Source organism: Salvelinus namaycush, chromosome 10 (assembly GCF_016432855.1).
Source record: "Salvelinus namaycush isolate Seneca chromosome 10, SaNama_1.0, whole genome shotgun sequence".
NCBI lineage: Eukaryota > Metazoa > Chordata > Actinopteri > Salmoniformes > Salmonidae > Salvelinus > Salvelinus namaycush.
This window is the reverse complement of record NC_052316.1, coordinates 17,093,559-17,114,967: the sequence shown is the minus strand read 5'-3', so window position 1 is coordinate 17,114,967 and position 21,409 is coordinate 17,093,559. Positions and strand designations below refer to the sequence as shown.

At 42.3% G+C, this 21,409-nt stretch overlaps 1 protein-coding gene across 1 annotated transcript; it reads left to right on the top strand.

The window, feature by feature from the left end:
- The first annotated feature begins 11,353 nt into the window (after positions 1-11,353).
- Positions 11,354-19,628, top strand: LOC120054772 (cyclic AMP-responsive element-binding protein 3-like protein 3-B). The gene is made up of 10 exons (XM_039002384.1): positions 11,354-11,523; positions 11,943-12,056; positions 12,223-12,466; positions 12,745-12,878; positions 13,295-13,405; positions 13,519-13,625; positions 15,110-15,178; positions 15,275-15,359; positions 17,279-17,375; positions 18,875-19,628. Exons 1-10 carry the CDS (start codon positions 11,500-11,502, stop codon positions 19,198-19,200), a joined length of 1,311 nt encoding a protein of 436 aa, XP_038858312.1. The 5' UTR covers positions 11,354-11,499; the 3' UTR covers positions 19,201-19,628.
- Positions 19,629-21,409: the final 1,781 nt, after the last annotated feature.

The following is a 21,409-nucleotide window of genomic DNA, read 5'->3' as shown; positions in this document are numbered from 1 at the left end:
GAGTGGCGCACCGGTCTAAGGCACTGCATCTCAGTGCATAGAGGCATCACTGCAGTCCCTGGTTTGAATCCAGGCTGCATCACATCCGGCTGTTATTGGGAGTCCCATAGGGCGGCGCACAATTGGCCAGGGTAGGCCATCATTGTAAATAAGATTTTTTTCTTAACTGACTTGACTAGTTAAATAAAGGTTAGATGTTTTTTTTTTTTATGTATCACGCTCTGTAACTCTTCTGAAGTCAAGTCTCGCAAACCCAAATACCTCTCTGCAGCTGCCACCAGCACAATTTTCTGCAACTTACATTCTATCCCTGCAGTACAGTTGATAACCATTGCTATAAATGCTAAAAATCCAATCTTACTGAAACATATTGACTTATCCCTCTGTAGTGGTACAGATCTACTACTCACACCACTCCTCTCAGGATCCCCCACCCTTGACCCATCTTCCTCTACTTTCTTCACTGCCTCAGCATACGACACCTTTTGCACTTAGCTAACCCTGGAAACCTCAACCTGCCTATCTCGCTCCGACATTTCTGATCCCCAGCCCCATGGGCACCCCTACAATTAACACATACCACTCCTTTCCCCGATGCTACACATTCCTTTGTCTCATGCCCTTCTGTACACTTCTCACACCTAGGATCCTCCCTCCTACACACTGCTGCCACATCCCCATAAGCTTGACACCTGTAACAACATAATGTATTCGGAATAAAAGCTTGTACAGGATAATTTATAGATCCTAACATCACTTTTATGGGCAAGACTCAACATCAAAACAACGACTCTTCTGTTTCACCACTCTCATCACCCCGTCTGCGTCGCACCAAACGACAAGCATCACAAACACCGGGAATCTTCTCCTTCAGTCGGTCAACTTCACATTAACCCCTACCCCAGTAATCACTCCTTTCAATGGCACCCTTTTCTTGAGAGCAAAACAATTCACACCTCTTGCCCCCATTCGTTTAACGCGGAGCGCTTGCTCCTTCTGACCAGCAGAAACACAAACAATTCACACAAGACCACTTCTGGTTACCCTCACAGATTCCACAGCACCCTACTCTGTTTTCACCCACCCTGAAACAACACATGGATCAGCCACAGACTCATCTTCATCCTGACCTTCATTGCAAGCCTCGGGCTCCGAGAACTTCACCACACCTACCAGCTCCGATAATTCACCCTCATTCACTTCCATTTCTCCTCCTGTCTTCAACTCACTCTGCTTACACTTTCTACCATTCTTCATTAACAAACCATCTCCCTTTTTCCCGCCATTTTTAACCGACTCAAGCTCACCGTCTTCCTCCCTCTCTCTCTCTTAGACCTCCTCTGCCTCTCTTTTTCCCTCCATTCCTCCTCTGTGTTCCAAATATGTCTCCTTATGATAATACTGCACTTCTCCTGACATACATCTTGTTCTTGCCTTCTCAAGGGATGCCATTTAACCGGTTGCCACAATCTCTGTACAATCAGCATGTTCCCCTCAGGATGTAGTGCTCAAAAGTGCATCCCACTTGTAAAGCAGCTGCTTCATCTTGATGTTCTCTATCTGGTGTCTTTGGGACGTTCCGGATGTCCACATCCGCTCTTACCCGACCTGACCTGAAGCAAATGCAAGGAAGCCCACTCCATCCATTCTATTGTTTTTTGATGAAGAGTCTCTTCCTTCTCACGTGTATTTGGGTTACACGAGATTCCCTGGGAGAGCCTTTGTGCCCAAACCCATACAGTGTGATAAATGTAAATGATTTGGTCATGTGTCAAGTGTATTTAGATGGAAGGGGTATTATATGCCGGCTGAGCCTAAATGCTGCAATTGTGGTGGTGAACATGCAGCCGAATTTCTGAAGTGTCCTGTTCGAGTGAAGGAGACAGAGGTGGCAAGAATAAGGGCTGTCCAGAATGTCTCCTATCCAGAGGCGTTGAGAACAGTGGAAGAAAGGTGTGAAGTTGAAGAAGTAGTGGTAGTAGGAGTAGAGGCACAAAATGATGTTCATTGTCAACAGAGAGATCCTGACATGTTGCATGTTAAGAAGGTGGGCTTTGTAGCGTTTATTACTTCGGTTATTAACGCAAACGGAGAGGAAATAGGAGAAAATAGGCATTATTGTGAGTGCGGCTGAGCGTTTTTGGGGACTCAGGGATTTTTTTGCATTACAAGGAATCCTGTCGATAAATACTCCCTCCTCATAGGCACCAGAGCCTGTGTAGAACGGGATTTGAATGTGACTGAAGGAGTGGGATGGTTGTTTGATTTTTGTATTTTGTATTATGTTGCCCCCCCTTCCCGCAATGGAATATTTTTTGTTTCAGTACACCGTACAGTAGGTGGCGGCAATACACCAACATGTGTAGTCGGTCATAAAACTTTAAAGAAGAAGAAGAAGAATGTAATATCTGGCCTACCAAGTCAGGTCAGGTCGGGTAAGAGTGGATGTGGACATCCGGAACGTCCCAAAGACACCAGATAGAGAACATCAAGATGAAGCAGCTGCTTTACAAGTGGGATGCACTTTTGAGCACTACATCCTGAGGGGATCATGCTGATTGTACAGAGATTGTGGCAACCGGTTAAATGGCATCCCTTGAGAAGGCAAGAACAAGATGTATGTCAGGAGAAGTGCAGTATTATCATAAGAAGAAGAAAACATAACGGCGCCGACAGAGATGGCCGCCTCGCTTCGCGTTCCTAGGAAAAAGGGTTTGATTACTTGTTGGTTATTACTGCATTGTCGGAACTAGAAGCACAAGCATTTCGCTACACTCGCATTAACATCTGCTAACCATGTGTATGTGACAAATAAAATTTGATTTTAGTGTAACAGTTTAACTTTACGTCCGTCCCCTCGCCCCGACCCGGGCGCGAACCAGGGACCCACTGCACACATCAACAACAGTCACGAAGCATCGCTACCCATTGCTCCACAAAAGCCACGGCCCTTGCAGAGCAAGGGGAACCACTACTTCAAGGTCTCAGAGCAAGTGACGTCACCAATTGAAAGGCTATTAGCGCGCACAACCGCTAACTAGCTAGCCATTTCACATCCGTTACACTCATCCCCCTTTCGACCTCCTCCTTTTCCGCAGCAACCAGTGATCCGGGTCACGGCACCAATGTAACAGTTTAACTTTACGTCCGTCCCCTCGCCCCGGGCGCGAACCAGGGACCCTCTGCACACATCAACAACAGTCACCCACGAAGCATCGCTACCCATCACTCCACAAAAGCCGCGGCCCTTGCAGAGCAAGGGGAACCACTACTTCAAGGTCTCAGAGCAAGTGACGTCACCGATTGAAAGGCTATTAGCGCGCACCACCGCTAACTAGCTAGCCATTTCACATCCGTTACACTAGCGCCACCCCAAAGATAACACCCTTGATATGCGCCCTGCTTCGAAGATCCACACGACACATTCCATTCTGACATCATCTTGAGACACAGAGCACGCACCTTCTGTTCCATAGAAACACAAAAAAACTAAATAAGCCCACTTCTCGTTATTCTCTACGACGCCACCTTATCCAACACATCCACAATTTTAATAGAGACTTCAAACAGATCTCCCACGTAACAACATCGATCGAAAACCCTTACAATTTTGTAGTGGATTCAGTGTATCCACTCAAATTTGCATACCCCCCCAACAGATCCACAGATGACGCAATCTCAATTACACTTCATACTGTGAGGGTGTTGGTGAATGGAGAAAGGTGGAGTCAGGCGCAGGACACAGAGATGAGTATAGTCCCACAGTTTACTCAAAAAATGAAGAATAATATTCCAACACGGAACACACAAAAATCCAAAACACAAGAACACGAACCCACATGACAAACAATAACGCACAAAACAAAGAGGGAAGCCAGAGGGTTAAAGAAGGAACATAATTAATGGAATAGAAATCAGGTGTGTATAATGAAGACAAAACCAAACGAAAATGAAACATGGATCGGTGGCGACTAGAAAGCCGGGGACGTCGACCGCCGAACGAACAAGGAGAGGGACCAACTTTGGTGGAAGTCGTGACACATACTTCCCTCTCTCACCTCCAAAAGGGGAAATAACTGTGATAATTCTGGGGACCCTGGGACTGAACTCCTCCCTCTATAACTGGACTTCCTAACGGGACTGCCCCAGGTGGTGAGGGTAGGCAACAACACCTCTGCCACGCTGACCCTCAATAGGGGGGACCCTCAATGGTTTGTGCTTAGTTCCCTCTTGTACTCCCTATTCACCCACAACTGCGTGATCACGCACAACTCCAACACCATCATCAAGTTTGTTGACAACACGAAGGTGGTAGGCCTGATCACCGACGGCGATGAGACAGCCTACAGGGAGGAGGTCAGAGACTTGACAGTGTGGTGCCATGACAACAACCCCTCCTTCAACATCAGTAAGACCAAGGAGCTGATCGTGGACGACAGGAGAAAGAGGGGAGAGCACACCCCCATCCACATCAACAGGGCTGAAGTGGAGCGGGTTGAGAGCTTCAAGTTCCTTGGCATCCACATCACTAAGGACTGAACAGGGTCCACACACACCAGCACAGTTGTGAAGAGGGCATGACAGCACCTCCTCCCCCTCAGGAGGCTGAAAAGATTTGGTATGGGCCCTCAGATCCTCAAAAAGTTCTACAGCTACGCCATCGAGAGAATCTTGACTGGCTGCATCACTGCTTGGTATGGCAAATGCACTACCCTGGACTGCAAAACGCTACATTGCGTGGTGCGGATAGCCCAGTATATCACTGTGGCTGAGCTCCCTGCCATCCAGGACCTCTATATCAGGCGGTGTCAGAGGAAGGCCCGAAAAATTGCAAAAGACTCCAGCCACCAAAGCCATAGATGTTCACTCTGCTACCGTCCGGCAAACGGTACCTGGGCATTGGCTCCCAGACCAACAGGCTCCGAGACAGCTTCTACCCCCAAGCCATACGACTGATAAATAGCCGAAAGAACTGATAAATAGTTAATTAATGGTTACCCGGACTATCTGCACTTATCTTGCACTGACTCTATGCACACTCACAAGACTATATCTACTGTACACACACACACTACACTGACACTCTCACACAATTCAGTCCCATTCAAAATCCTATTTTTCCTAACCCCTAACCCTAAACCTAACCCTAACCCGTACTCTTACCCTAACCCTAACCCGTACTCTTACCCTAACCTTAACCCTAACCCTAACCCTAACCCTAACCTTAACCCAAAAACCTAACCTTAACCCTAACCCTAAACCTAACCCTAGCCCTAAAACTAACCCTAGCTCCTAACCCTTAACATAATTCTAACCTTAACCCAAGTTGGTCAAAAAAATAAATATGATCCCCACAAGAATAGATAAACACGTCCACACACACACACACACACACACACACACACACACACACACACACACACACACACACACACACACACACACACACACACACACACACACACACACACACACACACACACACACACACACACACACTGAACAGGGGAAAAACATCACAACATTCACTGAGGATAGATTACATACACTAAGTACACAACATATTAAGAACATGACAAGGACTGACCAGGTGAATCCAGGTGAAAGCTATGATCCCTTATTGATGTCACTTGTTAAATCCACTTCAATCAGTGTAGATGAAGGGGAGAAGATTTGTAATCCTTTAGACAATTGAGACATGGATTGTGTATGTGTGCCATTCAGAGGGTGAATGGGCAAGACAATAGATTTAAGTGCCTTTGAACAGGGTATGGTAGTAGTTGCCAGGTTCACCGGTTTGTATCAAGAACTGCAATGCTGCTGGATTTTTCACGCTCAACAGTTTCCTCTGTGTCTCAAGAATGGTCCACCACCCAAAGGACATCCAGCCAACTTGACACAACTGTGGGAAGCATTGGAGTCAACATGGGCCAGCATCCCTGTGGAATGCTTCCGACACCTAATAGAGTCCATGCCCAGACGAACTGAGGCTCTATCCTGATGCCTAGTCACTTTACCCTGCCTTCATGTACATATCTACCTCAGATACCTTATTATGATCTGTCCTGATGCCTAGTCACTTTACCCTGATGACTAGTCACTTTACCCTGCCTTCATGTACATATCTACCTCAGATACCTTATTATGATCTGTCCTGATGCCTAGTCACTTTACCCTGCCTTCATGTACATATCTACCTCAGATACCGTATTGTGATCTGTCCTGATGCCTAGTCACTTTACCCTGCCTTCATGTACATATCTACCTCAGATACCTTATTATGATCTGTCCTGATGCCTAGTCACTTTACCCTGCCTTCATGTACATATCTACTTCAGATACCTTATTATGATCTATCCTGATGCCTGGTCACCTTACCCTGCCTTCATGTACATATCTACCTCAGATACCTTATTATGATCTGTCCTGATGCCTAGTCACTTTACCCTGCCTTCATGTACATATCTACACCTTATTATGATCTATCCTGATGCCTGGTCACCTTACCCTGCCTTCATGTACATTATACATCTTTGCAGCTCTGCATCTTTGGGAAGGGCTCGTAAGCAAGCATTTCACTGTTAGGTCTACACTAGTTGTATTCAGCGCATGCGACAAATACAATTTCTTTTGAATGTTCCTTTTAGAAGTATAAATTATACCCATAGAAAATGCACTTTTACGGGTTCGTTTACACAGGCAGCCCAATTCTGATCTTTTTATTTCTCACTAATTGGTCTGTTGACATATCACATCAGATCTTTTCACGTCAGCTTTTTTTCAGAGCCGATCTGATTGGTCGACTGACCAATTAGTGAAAAAAAGATCAGAATTGGGCTACCTGTGTAAACGCAGCCTATTTTAGGCTAGATGGGACAGTTCACCCCAAGTAAAAGTTGGACTGCATTTTTGCCATTCCTCAAAAACCCTATTAAACAAAACTTATTCCTGATTTCTTTCAACTCATTTGGCCTCAATCACATAAAAAACAAAAAACATGTTGTGCATATCTTTCCCATTAATTCTGGATTGAGACCAGCATATCAGGGTAGCTGTAATGCAGTGGTTAAGGGCTTGTAAGTAAGCGTTTCACTGTAAGGTCTACACTTGTTGTATTCGGGGGCATGTGACAAATACAATTTGATTTGATTTTGAAAGGGAAGCGATAGATTAGAGTACACAATTTGAATTTGGTGATTTATCCCATGTAAAGTGAAAGCTATGGAACATTTGATTTCAAACAATTTATTGTTATTATTGCACTCCGACTGTGAACGACTGCCAGTTGCCACGTCACTTTGTCAAGTCTTCCAGCAGGTGGTGCCTCTGCGAAGAGTTCAGACCTCTTTCTGCATCATTAGTAAGTTTCCACCGCATTCTAACTCTCTGTCTCTGAAGTGCCATACAACACTCTCTACCGGTCTGTGCTGTTACGTAAGGTATTATCTAATGATAGTACTTTAAGACATGGGCTTATATAACAGAATGTCCTGTTCCATACCCAAAAGCCCATTACAGGGCAAAATGTCATATTTCATATTGTTAGAGCTGTTTTTAGCAGCATGACTTCGTTTTAAATAACTTTTGCGACTCCTTAGACTTCTAGATTTTAATCAATAGGACTAAAGTCAGACAAACTTTTGAATATTTCTAGATTTACTTTCACTGAGATAAAGACATCTGGTCAATATGAAGGGACGTGCTTTATGCTGCTATTCAAAACATTGAATGTGATTGAAATCCCACAATGTGTATTGGACTCCCACTGACTGAGCGAGGAGTTGAACGCAGACTGATTATGATTGTGCAAAGACCATTCAAAGCCATTTAAGCCCAATATTACACCCAGAAATCTACTCTTACTCAGTCTGCTAAGTGCTTTACTTTCATTCAAGTATTATTCAGACCAAACACACTCTCAAGGTTATTTTTCATGATCTCTATTTAGGCTCCATTCACATTGTCATTCAGTCCTTCACATCCAGCCAATTGAACACCCACTTGCTTTTGACTCACACTCACAGTTGCTTTTGACTCACACTCACATTTGCTTTTGACTCACACTCACAGTTGCTTTTGACTCACACTCGCAGATGCTTTTGACTTACAGTTACTTGTGTCAACATTTTAAGATGTCTATTTTTTTTTACAAAATAATATTTGCACGGACTGTATTGTACCCATTGGATGTATGCTTTAAACAGACAACATGTGAACGTTTGCTTGTAGGAGCAATGACCGGTTACATCAGGCCATATCCATAAGGGTAATCCCAAAGCCACAGAGCCTGAGAGTAGTGATATATTGTTTTTTCATTCTGTTGTAACAATGTACAAGCGCAACTTGCAGGCTAAGAACAGGGTTTACCCTTTGGACCCATTCCCCATCAGATAGAGGAGCAATAATGATAACGTAATCCGGCCACAATATAAAGACCATCATGGTTATTGGCAGTGATCCTGTTGCAAACTGAACTGAAGACACAGCTAGCAGGACAGAGACAGACGAAAGGAAAGAGCAACAGATATTTGAAATGATACAGTGAGCTAGGAGATAGGGAGAGAAAAAGGGTCAGGCTTTTTGGACATAATAGAACATTTAGAAGTTGACAACTGAGAAGTTCACAACTCATAATTTCATGTAAACTGTCTATGAGAAAAATGAATAAATGGTGGATAGCTTCACGGCTGTGTGTGCTTTATGACCATATTCAGGGCCTTCAGAAGTATTCACACCCCTTGACTTTTTCCACATTTTGTTGTGTTACAAAGTGGGATAAAAATGTATTTAATTGTAATATTTTTGTCAACGATCTACACAAAATACTCTGTAATGTCAAAGTGAAAACAAAATATTACATTAGTAAAAACTTTAGGAAAAATAAAACACTAATATATCTTGATTAAATAAGTATTCAACCGTGTGAGTCAATACACGTTAGAATCACCTTTGGCAGCGATTACAGCTGTCTTTCTGGGTAAGTCTCTAAGAGCTTTCCACACCTGGATTGTACAACATTTGCCCATTATTATTTCCAAAATGATTCAAGCTCTGTCAAATTGGTTGTTGATCATTGTTAGACAACCATTTTCAGGTCTTGCCATAGATGTGTAGACTTGGCCTTTTGGTGTTTTAGGTTATTGTCTTGCTGAAAGGTGAATTAATCTCCCAGTGTCTGGTGGAAAGCAGACTGAACCAGGTTTTCCTCTAGGATTCTGCGTGTGCTTAGCCCCATTCCGTTTCTTTTTTATCTTATTTTAAAAACTCCACCATTTTTAATGATTACAAGCATACCCATAACATATGAAAACATGAAGAGTGGTACTCAGTAATGTGTTGTATTGGATTTGCCCCAAACATAACACTTTGTATTCAGGACAAAAAGTTAATTGCTTTGCCACATTTTTGCAGTATTACTTTGCCTTGCTGCAAAAAGGATGCATGTTTTGGAATATTTTTTATTCTATACAGGCTTCCTTCTTTTCACTCCATCAATTAGGTTAGTATTGTGGAATAACTACAATGTTGTTGATTCATCTTCAGTTTTCTCCTATCACAGCTATTAAACTCTATAACATTTTTAATGTCGCCATTGACCTCATGGTGAAATCTTTGAGCAGTTTCCTTCCTCTCCCGCAACTAAGTTAGGAAGGACGCCTGTATTTTTGGAGTGACTGGGTGTATTGATACACCATCCAAAGTGTAATTAATAACTTCACCATGCTGAAAGGGATATTTTTACCCATCTACCAATCGGTGTGGCATTGGAAAACCTCCCTGGTCTTTGTGGTTGAATCTGTTCTAAATTCACTGCTCCACTGAGGGGCCTTACAGATAATTGTATGTGTGGGGTACAGAGGTGAGATAGTCGTTCAAAAATCATGTTAAACACTATTATTGCGCACCAAATGTAAATGTAAAAATTTCGAAAAACGTAATTCCACTTTGACATTATGGGGAGGCCAGTGACAACAAATCTGAATTTAATCAATTTTAAATGAAGGCTATAACACAACAAAATGTGGAAAAAGACAAGGGGTGTGAATACTTTCTGAAGACACAGTAGATGTGAGAGAAATAGCTCTGTCACTATTGAGATGTATAGACTAATAGCCTTGCCAAAATAATCTTCCATCAACTTTCCAATACAATTCCTAAGGCTTTCTGATTTACATTTAGAGAACTGAAACAGCCCAATCAGTATCAGCATTTGACAAAGTGAGATTTAAATAGATTTGTCTTCCACATTAAAACACTGAGACTGGCAGTTGATGACTGCAATTCATGACTGCAATTTATTTTGGTGGATTTTTTAATTTTCCCTGTAGAGCCCAGGGGTCTTTGCATGTGTCATAATTGCAGCTAAAATGGGAACAAGTTTGAACATACTTTAGAAAAGAGCAAACATAAACATGTTCCCATGTTTTGTTTTTGTTTAATTTATACCTGTGCTGCAATTCTAGGCATTAGTCATAAGCACAACAGAATCACAGTAATAACAACAGGTGGTGTCTTCTAAATATTGTCAATGGTGTATCGGAGGCGAAGTCAGGTGCAGGAGAGCAGAGTATAATGAACAGGCGCACTTTTATTAAAGTTCCAAAAACGAGAGCACTACATAAATCAAACGCACTCAAAAAACGGAACATAAAAGTAAAGCGCGTAAACTAACACCACATAACATGAAACAATTACACACAAAACATGATGGGAAACAGAGGGTTAAATACAAGTAGATTGATTGGGGAAATGAAAACCAGGTGTGTATGGAAACAAGACAAAACAAATGGATATATGAAAAATGGAGCGGTGATGGCTAGAAAGCCGGTGACGTCGATCGCCGAACGCCGCCCGAACAAGGAGAGGAGCCAACTTCGGCGGAAGTCGTGACAAATATATCTGGAAACGAATGCAGAAACTTCCAGGAGATCTACATAAAAATATTTTATGAATTGTGAGAGGATATAAGGGCATGCTTTTTTCTGTTCAGACTTGAAAGAATTGATTGATTTAAATTTATAAAATAAAGATTTAATTATAAAAGCATTCTTTCATTTTTATGGGGATTGTTTGAAATGGATAAACGGTATCATAGTGTGTTGGTTACTTTATGAATTAACAAACAACACAGAAACCGTGTCAAAGGTTAACCCTCATTCCTCCTGTCAATCTGCTATCAAACACAACAAGAGGAAAGGAAAGTATAAACTTTTCATCCATCCATGTTCTTTCTTTTCTAGACAGTCAAACTTGCCTCAGTTGTCAGTCTTTCCCTGCCAATCAAATCTCCGCTTTACATGCTGGCCAATGGGGTGACAGACCTGGGGTTGATGACTGGATGTGCTTTGTTGGAGTTTAAACCTTGGACCTCAGAACACGAGCAGTGAGATACAGTAGAGACACACTGGAACAGAGCTCCTTCACAACAAAGGAAACGGACCATTTTACTGGATTTATCTTGTTTTGGGGAGTTCCTCCCTGTTCCACCCTAGTTCTGAAATGATGGACCACTATTCAGACCAGGTAACACGGCCTATGTGTTCGTTTCTGTGTTTTACTATGTCCTGGATAAGCAGTTTATGTTATTAGGGCAGCCAAGGTTATATGTGCCATATAACAAAGTTCCTAAGACGCAGTAGATCTACCTGCCAGTGAGTGGGTGAGTGTGTAGGTTTGGGTGTTTTGTGTGGTCTACATAGACTGACAATCTTTTAAAGTCCAAACTAGATCAATTTAATTGAGTTTAACTCAAGTTTACTGTGTTGAATGGCATGGTAAAACTGATTAAAAAGTCAGATAAGAGTGACATGAGATAATGGTAATAAAAGGCTAGTCCTTGGTATGATTGCTTTTACAGCCTTCCTGTAAGGATCTTTGTATGTTATCTCTCATTTGTAAACATAGAGTAGCATGATGTCATTGAGTGGCCTGTTCTGTTCCAGGGTTGCGACGGGATTGAGCTGCTTGATTTGCTGTTTGATCAGAACGATGGCATCCTCCGTCACGAGGAGATGGGACACCATGACAACCATGCCTGGCCTATTCACAAGCCAAACGTGAGTGGAGTGAAAGCATTCACTCTTTGATGTTACCCTGCCGTGATTTTACATTTTCACCTTGGCTGTGTCTACCACGTGATCCCCATATCTAGCCTACTTTTCTCAACCACTCTTTCCAGTACGGCTGTACAGTAATTAGAACATTTGGTGTGTTATTTGGCAGATGCTGCGTCCAACAAAGCTACAGGGCGAGGACTTCTTGAACACCCTCCTGAGTGTCAGTGACTCGGTTTCGGGGTCACCCCTATGGTCTCCCTCTCCCAGTGACAGTGGAATCAGTGAGGACCCCCACTCCGATCAGATGGACAGCCCCAAGCGCCCTGAGAGCCCTCCCACAGAGCCCAATTTCCTCCCCCCTCAGCCACACACCAGGGCCGCCCTGGACACCGACTTCTCCATTAATATCAGTAGGACATATATGGCACACATTAGTACAGAAAGTATACAAATATATAGAGCATTTCATGTTATTTATTATATAAGTGACATTGAGAAAATTTGCTACGTTATGTTAGATGTGTGATTAATATTGCTTATGTCAACATTATAAGCTCCTCCTTTGAAAGCAACACAGTTTTCATTTGTATCTTTAGGCTAATCCTGCCTTTGTATCAGTATGAACACAAACACAGACAAATGATGGCCCTTACGTCTGGCCACATCCTGTCTCTCTGTATGGTTACAGATGGCTGGGACTCAGGCTTCTACCCAGGAAGGACTGGTGGGACAAAGTGTTCCTCTGATGTACACAAAACCCAGCTGACCTCTAGCTTTCCCCTCACTGTCAAGGAGCTACTGCTCTCTGGTACATCTGAGACGGTGAGTGATGATAAAGGGTATGCGTGTGTGTGCGTGTCTGTGTGCGTGTGCGCTAGCATGCGAGTAAGTGTGTGTGTGAGTGCTTGGATGAGTGCGTCTGTAATGGCTTGTTCGTATGTTGGCGAGTGTGTTGGAGTGGAGAGGAATAGGTAAGATGGATAAAGTCATTCTAAAACATTCAGAGGAGAACATGAAGAAACAGGTTAACTTAAAAGAGACAGTCGCAGCAGGGCATGAGTTCAGGACGGTAATGTAACTGGTGTGAGGAAAGCAGGAGATGAGAGGAATGGGCTATGCTGCCTGCCTGCCTCTCTGCACTCCTTCCACTCACTCTGAAAAACACATTGCTGCTCAGGCCACTGGTTGTGATGCTTTACATATTATGTACTGTATTAACATTCCCGTCTCACTTCCAGCCCCCACAGCAGTCCCAGCAGTCCTTCCAAGAGTTGATTCTCAATGAGGACGAGAAAAAACTGCTCGCCAAGGAGGGGGTGACTCTGCCTAGCCAACTACCCCTCACCAAGGTAAAACTTTTTTTGCAGTCTTTTGCAGCTTCACAGAACAACTTAAGGCTCTTGAGGATTTCAAATGCGCGTAAACATGCTAAATATTTTGTTCCTTTGTCGTTTTCCATTAGTATGAGGAGAGGATTCTGAAGAAAATTCGCAGAAAGATCCGGAACAAGCAGTCGGCCCAAGAGAGCAGGAAGAAGAAAAAGGAATATATTGATGGTCTGGAGAGCAGGTACTGACAATAGGCACTAAATAAATGGACAAGATATGGACTCACAGGCCTAAAGTCAAAGTAGAAGTGTCCAACTCTGACAACTGACAAAAATGTATAAAGCACTTCTACAAACTAACAAGATATTTGGAACACGTCAGGCAATGTTCCCTCTAAACTGCGCTCCTGTGCAGGTCGCGCAGAAGAAATATCAGCCCATGCAGTGAAGCACGAGATTGAACGTCACTCAACTTTCTAGAGTTTTCCCTGTTAGTTAACACTATCAATGTTTCCCTTTACTATGGGAATTGTGATGGAATCAATGCAATATTAGCCGCTTCCAATGCAACATCCTGAACAAAACTAAATATGCAAGAGATTTTGCTGTAGGCAGAACGAATCGGAGTAGGATTCTACCCAGAACTGTGCGGCATAACCAATCAGAGCTGCAGTAGGCCTATATGCAAATAGACCGTTGCCATATATGGATCTGTGCCATTCACTTTGAACTGGACTGTGTTTACACCATGAGCGGTTGTGGTTAGATAAGCTTGTTTTGAGATCAAAGCGAGAGCTGCATGTAGCCACCTGTGCACATGTGTTCATATCCTTTGCTAGTTAGTGAATTATTTTCCCAGTTATAGATAATTTGTAGTCAGCAATGGGAGAGTGATTGCTTCCTACAAGAGCACAAAACGTATACATATCTAGACATCTTTGAAAAGCGAGTCATGAAAATGGCTTTTTTTTTGTCTTTAAGGGGCAGTGTTATATTTTGAGATAGCTTATTCAAGCCTAAGTAGCCAACAAGCAGAGAGTAGCATAATTTGTTTAATTCTCTGTAATAATGGTATGGGACTAATAATGCATTTTATTTTGTTAAGTGGTTTCTTGTATCAAACAACACAACAACATTTTTAATCACCTCCTTGTCTGAAGGACACGTGGATAAACAGGTTAATGTCAAGCTCTGCATGGTTTTTTCAAAAGTCTCATGAACACCACACATTGGCTGCTACTGTAGGCTGAACGATAGAACACCTATTTCCATGTAAAATATGTTAGAGTGACTTTCCATTGTTTAAGGCAAGTCACTCTGTTAGGTCTACGTTATGATCAAATAGCCACAGTAGCCTACTTGGCCACTGTTAAAACTGTAACTTAAGTGGGTACAGCCTCATTGTACACAGTAAACGCACGTTGGAATTTTCACAACTTTCACGTTTGCCCTCAGCAGACCTGAAATGTGCCCAGTGCTGGTCTCAGGGTGCTGAGCACAAAACGTTTAAGAAACAGTGTGTGAGTTTTGTGGTGCAAAGAAACTGCATAGGGCCCATTGTGTAATTCAGTGTCCTTGAGTGTCACAGTATGATTTGATTATACCAAAGTGTTTCTCGGCATGCTGGTGAGTGATACTGTAGCAGGATGGTGTTTTTCTTGGACTGATCGAGCAGCAACAGCTTGTCAGTCTCATCTGGGAAATTCCCTTGTTGTTCCTCTTCCAGGATGACTGCCTGCAACACACACAACCAGGAGCTGCAGAGGAAGGTGTTCCAGTTGGAGAAATGCAACACGTGAGGAACCTACAAACTAATCTCCTCTCCCTGCTCTGTTTCTGCCTCCGTACACCCAGTGGCAAAGTTTGCTAATTGAGCCTCTGTGTCTCCCAGGTCTCTGATGGAGCAGCTGCGTAGGATGCAGACTCTGGTAATGAACGGCTCCAAAAAGGCCGCCCAGGCTGGGACCTGTGTCCTGGTAAGCAGAAGTGTCACTTTTAGAAACAGTTCACTAGATCAGCTCATACACCATATGGGATTAGAGAGAGACAGACAGGTGGAGAGGTAGAAAGATGCAACCACCTCACTCTTTCCCATTTAACCAGGGGATACAGCTACTGTTAGAAGTTATACCATTAGAATTATCAACAGTGAGAATGAATGGTGCTAGTCAAGGAACAATTGAGTCCTGGACAAATATACCTGACTCTGAAAAGAACAATTTAGCTAAAGCCCCACACATACAAACCAATATATATACTGTATATATTTAGACTTTTGTCCTTTGCTTTCAGACCCACAGGGAAGGGGTGGTACTGGTGGGTTGGGAGGATGTTGGCGTTGGGTTGGGGCAATCTTTGTATGCATTTATTTGATTGTTTTGTAGCTGTAACCCCCCCTCTGAAAAAAATGACAAAACTAAATAAAAAGGTGTATGCCAGACATATAGAGTGAAACATACACAGAGAGATACACTCAAGAGAGACACACCATTGATTCACCTGTCTATAATATAATTGGACAGATCAACTAAAACCACATCAGTGCCAACAGAAATTAGACTTTGTAAATCCAAATATGAATATGAATGAGTTTGTGTCTCTTCTAATGCCTTGTACTTTAAAACTTCTTATGGCTTGGGGGCAGTATTTCGACGTCTGGATGAGAAGCGTTCCCAAAGTAAACTGCCTGTTACTCAGGCCCAGAAGCTAGGATATGCATATAATTGGTAGATTTGGATAGAAAACACTCTATAGTGTTTTAGAAAACAACACAGTTTCCTAAACTGTTGAAATAATGTCTGTGAGTATAACAGAACTGATATGGCAGGCGAAAACCTGAGGAAAATCCATCCAGGAAGTGGGATTCTTTTGATGTGGGTATTTTCAATTGAATGCCTATAGAGTATGTAATGGGTTAGGACCCAGATTGCAGTTCCTATGGCTTCCACTAGATGTCAACAGTCTTTAGACATTGTTTCAGGCTTGTTTTCTGAAAAATGAAGAAGAATGAGACCTTTCTGTCAGTGGATTGTAGAATCATGCAGTGCTGGTTTACGCGCGTGACCAAGTGCACGCCCTTCGTTGTTTTTCCTTTCTATTGAATACGCTATTGTCCGGTTGAAATATTATCGATTATTTAGACAATTGACAACCTGAGGATTAATTATAAAGATCGTTTGACATGTTTCAACAAACTTTACTGGTACTTTTAGGATGTATTTGTCTGCATGTTTTGACCGCCTTTGAGCCAGTGGATTACTGAACAAAACACGCCAATAAAACTGAGTTTTTGGGATATAAAGAGGGACTTTATCGAACAAAACAAACATTTATTGTGTAGCTGGGACTCTTGTGACTGCAACCATATGAAGATCTTCAAAGGTAAGTGATTAATTTTATCGCTATTTCTAACTTTGTAATTCCTTTACTTGGTTGTAAAATGTTTGTATGCTTTTGTAAGCGGGGCACTGTCCTCAGATAATTGCATGGTATGCTTTCGCCGTAAAGCCTTTTTGAAATCTGACAAAGCGGCTGGATTAACAAGAAGTTAATCTTTAAACCGATGTATAACACTTGTATTTTTTAGGAATGTTTATTATGACTTTGGCGCTCTGCAATTTCACCGGATGTTGTCGGGGTGGGTCGCTAGCGGAACACCTGCGCCAGAAAGGTTAAGAAAATGCAGAAATGTAAATAATACGGATTGTGTGTTCACACCTGTTGACTTTGATGCACTGTACTGGGATTAGCTGAACAGCTTTGAACAACAGTTACTGAAGAGTGTGTCTTTAACTCTGGAATTCTACTGGGGATTGGAAGGTCCCCTAAACTGCTAAACCTTGTTGGCTGTGGCAAAGTACATATTATCACTTTTTCACTTTTCCTTTTCCCCCAGGTGCTGCTTCTGTCCTTCTCCCTCATCCTCTTCCCAAACCTGAAACCTTTCTCCGATCCCAAAGTCAGCCAAGGAGGGGACTTCAGCCCAGTGAGAGGTGAGTCAGCCTCCCGTACTGCCCGGGCCAAACCTCGCCCCGCCACCCCGTACCTCCTGCCTCACATCACAGCTGGAGAGCTGATTAAACTAGAGCTCCTCTCATAATGCCAGACGCTGCTATGGCGCTGCTGCTATAACAACTCACCTGCAGAGCACGACGGTCCACCAGGACCCCACATTTCAGATCAAGAGCAGAGCTGACAACCCTTAGCACAGAGAACATGTATTACTAATCCCTATTCTCATCAGCTTGTCTGACTAACAGTCTCCTTTCAACAGTTGTACACTCTTAGAAAAAAAGGTGCTGGCCTCCCGAGTGGCGCAGCGGTCTAAGGCATTGCATTGCAGTGTTCGATCGGGTTCAATCTCAGGCTGTGTCACAGCCGGCCGTGACCAGGAGACCCATGAGGCGGCACACAATTGGCCCAGTGTTGTCCGGGTTAGGGGAAGGTTTGACCGGCCGGGATTTCCCATCGTGCTCTAGCGACTCCTTGTGGTGGGCCGGGCGCCTGCAAGCTGACTCCGGTCGCCAGCTGTACGGTGTTTCCTCTGACACATTGTTGCGGCTGGCTTCCAAGACCTTTGCCTCTTCCGAGTCCGTATAGGAGTTGCAGCGATGGGACAAGACTGTAACTACCAATTGGATATCACAAAATTGGGTAGAAAAAGGGTAAAAAAAAATATAAAAAAATAAGGGTGCGATCTAGAACCTTAAAGGGTTCTTCGGCTTCCCCATAGGATAACCCTTTGAAGAACCCTTTTTGATTGCAGGAAAACGTGTACCCTGGCTTTTGGTTGTACAATTAACCAAAGACATCTACTGTAAGAATAGATTCCACTCGCAGAGCTGACAGACCATCAGTTAAGATGAGTAATTACATTTAAGTCATTCACTATCTTAAAACATTATGAGACCATTAGATATCTTTGAAATCCCTTTCATATTGTATCCAACAATTCCTATACTCTTAGAAAAAACTTCAGCTGTCCCCTTAGGAGAACCCTTTTTGGTTGCAGGCAGAACCCTTTTGGGTTCCATTTAGAACCTTCTGTAGAAATGTAGAACCCTTTCTACAGAAGGTTCTAAATGGAACCCAAAAGGGTTCTGCCTGCAACCAAAAAGGGTTCTCCTAAGGGGACAGCTGAAGTTTTTTCTAAGAGTATAGGAATTGTTGGATACAATATGAAAGGGATTTCAAAGATATCTAATGGTCTCATAATGTTTTAAGATAGTGAATGACTTAAATGTAATTACTCATCTTAACTGATGGTCTGTCAGCTCTGCGAGTGGAATCTATTCTTACAGTAGATGTCTTTGGTTAATTGTACAACCAAAAGCCAGGGTACACGTTTTTTAAAAGGTGGCTTACAGTCTAACAACTTAAAGTTGGACTGGGGATGTAGTATGTGTGACATTAGTTCACCATTTAATGACTGGAATCAATATGTGTTGAGCTGCTTAGTCACCTGTAACCTGTGTCCCTCTCTCCCCTGCAGTCCAGTCACGATCCCTGCACAACCTCCAGTCTTCCAGAGTACTGCATGTCATTGACCAGCCGTACCATACTGCAGACGGCGAGCCCAAGTCTCCGCACCACCATTTCCCAGGAGACCAGGGGGTAAATGAGATGACCTCTCTGCTGGGTAAGCTGGGCACCGGTGACGGCGGCCAGGGGCTGTCCAATCTCGACCCCATGTCTCCCAACAATAGCCTGGATGAGCAAGCCCATTTCCACGGGGACCCCATTACCGGCCACATAGCTACAGTGACCTTGAATCCACACCGCAGAGCCACACTACGCCCACATGCTGATGACATGTGATTGGATAGAGTATTCCCAGCAGGATTCTTCTGCTCTGCTCCCATCTCCACACAATTCATATGATGAAACATAGAGTAGCACACACCTCAGTCTCTTTTTTACACTGTTAGGGTAAAAAGAAATAAATCATTCCTGCTTTTGCCTCATATTTTATGTATATGCTTTTTTCTTGTTTGTTATACTGTTTTGTATTGTTTTCAAGATGAATTGAGCATCTCTTGCCCCTCCATGACTGTTTTAACATTGACTGTGTAGATTTGTGTATTTTGAGAAAGGCAATAATTCTTGTTTTTCATAACTGTGATGGTGTGTACAACTTTGAGCTTTACAAACAATTTTGAGATTAATTTTGCATGTATACTGCGAAGCAATAAGCAATACTTTATTGACAATCATGCTACAAATTAATAAAACTGTCTCAAACTTTAGAATGTTTAAGTGCTGTCTGCATGTCTGAGTAGTTTCATTAGATTCAGTAGCTCGTGCCATTAGCATCCAAAAGTCTAAACTGTTGGGCGGGGGCGGAAAGGGGGGAGGGGTACTAAGCTAACATATGGAATTGTTTAAGATGGTCATACCATGGATCCTTTAGCTATTTGATTTAGAATTGTAGGACCCCTTTAGGTATCAAAACATGTTATTTTGAATTATTTCATCCAATATGGAATTTGGCCTTTACTACTATAGCCCATAGAAATGCACTCAATAACACATTCATAAATGGCAAAAAAGACAGTCAAAAAATAAATCATAAGGGTTTGTAGTGTCGGTCCTATATCTAGGAGATATAAGAAAGCTCAGGATATATATATATATCTTCTACATCATCACAATCCCGGATCCGGGAGCACCCCCATCAGTAAAAAAGCTGACTAGCATAGCCTAGCATAGCGTCACAAGTAAATACTAGCATCTAAATATCATTAAATCACAAGTCCAAGACACCAGATGAAAGATACACATCTTGTGAATCCAGCCATCATTTCTGATTTTTAAAATGTTTTACAGGGAAGACACAATATGTAAATCTATTAGCTAACCACGATAGCAAAAGACACAACTTTTTTTTCTCCACCATTTTTTTCCTGCATAGGTAGCTATCACAATTTCGACCAAATAAAGATATAAATAGCCACTAACCAAGAAACAACTTCATCAGATGACAGTCTGATAACATATTTATTGTATAGCATATGTTTTGTTAGAAAAATGTGCATATTTCAGGTATAAATCATAGTTTACCATTGCAGCCACCATCACAACTCTCACCAAAGCAACTAGAATAACTACAGAGACCAACGTGAATTACCTAAATACTCATCATAAAACATTTCTGAAAAATACACAGCGTACAGCAAATGAAAGACAAAGATCTTGTGAATCCAGCCAATATTTCAGATTTTTTAAGTGTTTTACAGCGAAAACACAATATAGCATTATATTAGCTTACTACAATAGCCAACCACACAACAGCATTGATTCAAGCCAACAATAGCGATAACGAATAAACCAGCAAAAGATATTAATTTTTTCACTAACCTTCTCAAACTTCTTCAGATGACAGTCCTATAACATCATATTACACAATACATATAGAGTTTGTTCGAAAATGTGCATATTTAGCGGCACAAATCGTGGTTATACAATGAGAATAGTAGCCAAGCTGCCAACAATATGTCGGGAGAAATCTTGGGAGAGGCACCTAATCTAATCAGTAACTAAATTTAAACTTGACTAAAAAATACAGGTTGGACAGCAAATGAAAGATACATTAGTTCTTAATGCAATCGCTGTGTTAGATTTTTAAAATACAGCGTGCGTTAAAGCGAGACCGCACCGAAATTAATGGCGGAATATGAGTTTTACATTTTTCAACAGAACAACGAATTAACATCATAAATAGTTCTTACTTTTTGATGAGCTCCCATCAGAATCTTGGGCAAGTTGTCCTTTTTCCAAAAGAATCGTTGCTCGGTTGTAGATTGTCGCCTTCAACTTTGGAATTAGCAGTAAACATTAGCCATGTGGGCCAGACGTGCCCAACTCACTAGAACGCAGCACAAATAAATACCCGAAAATCGCAATATACTGATATAAACTGATATAACTCGGTTTAAAATAACAACATTATGATGTCTTTAACACCTATATCGAGTAAAATCAGAGCCGGATATATCTAAGGGCTATAACGGGAGCTTTCTAGAACGCC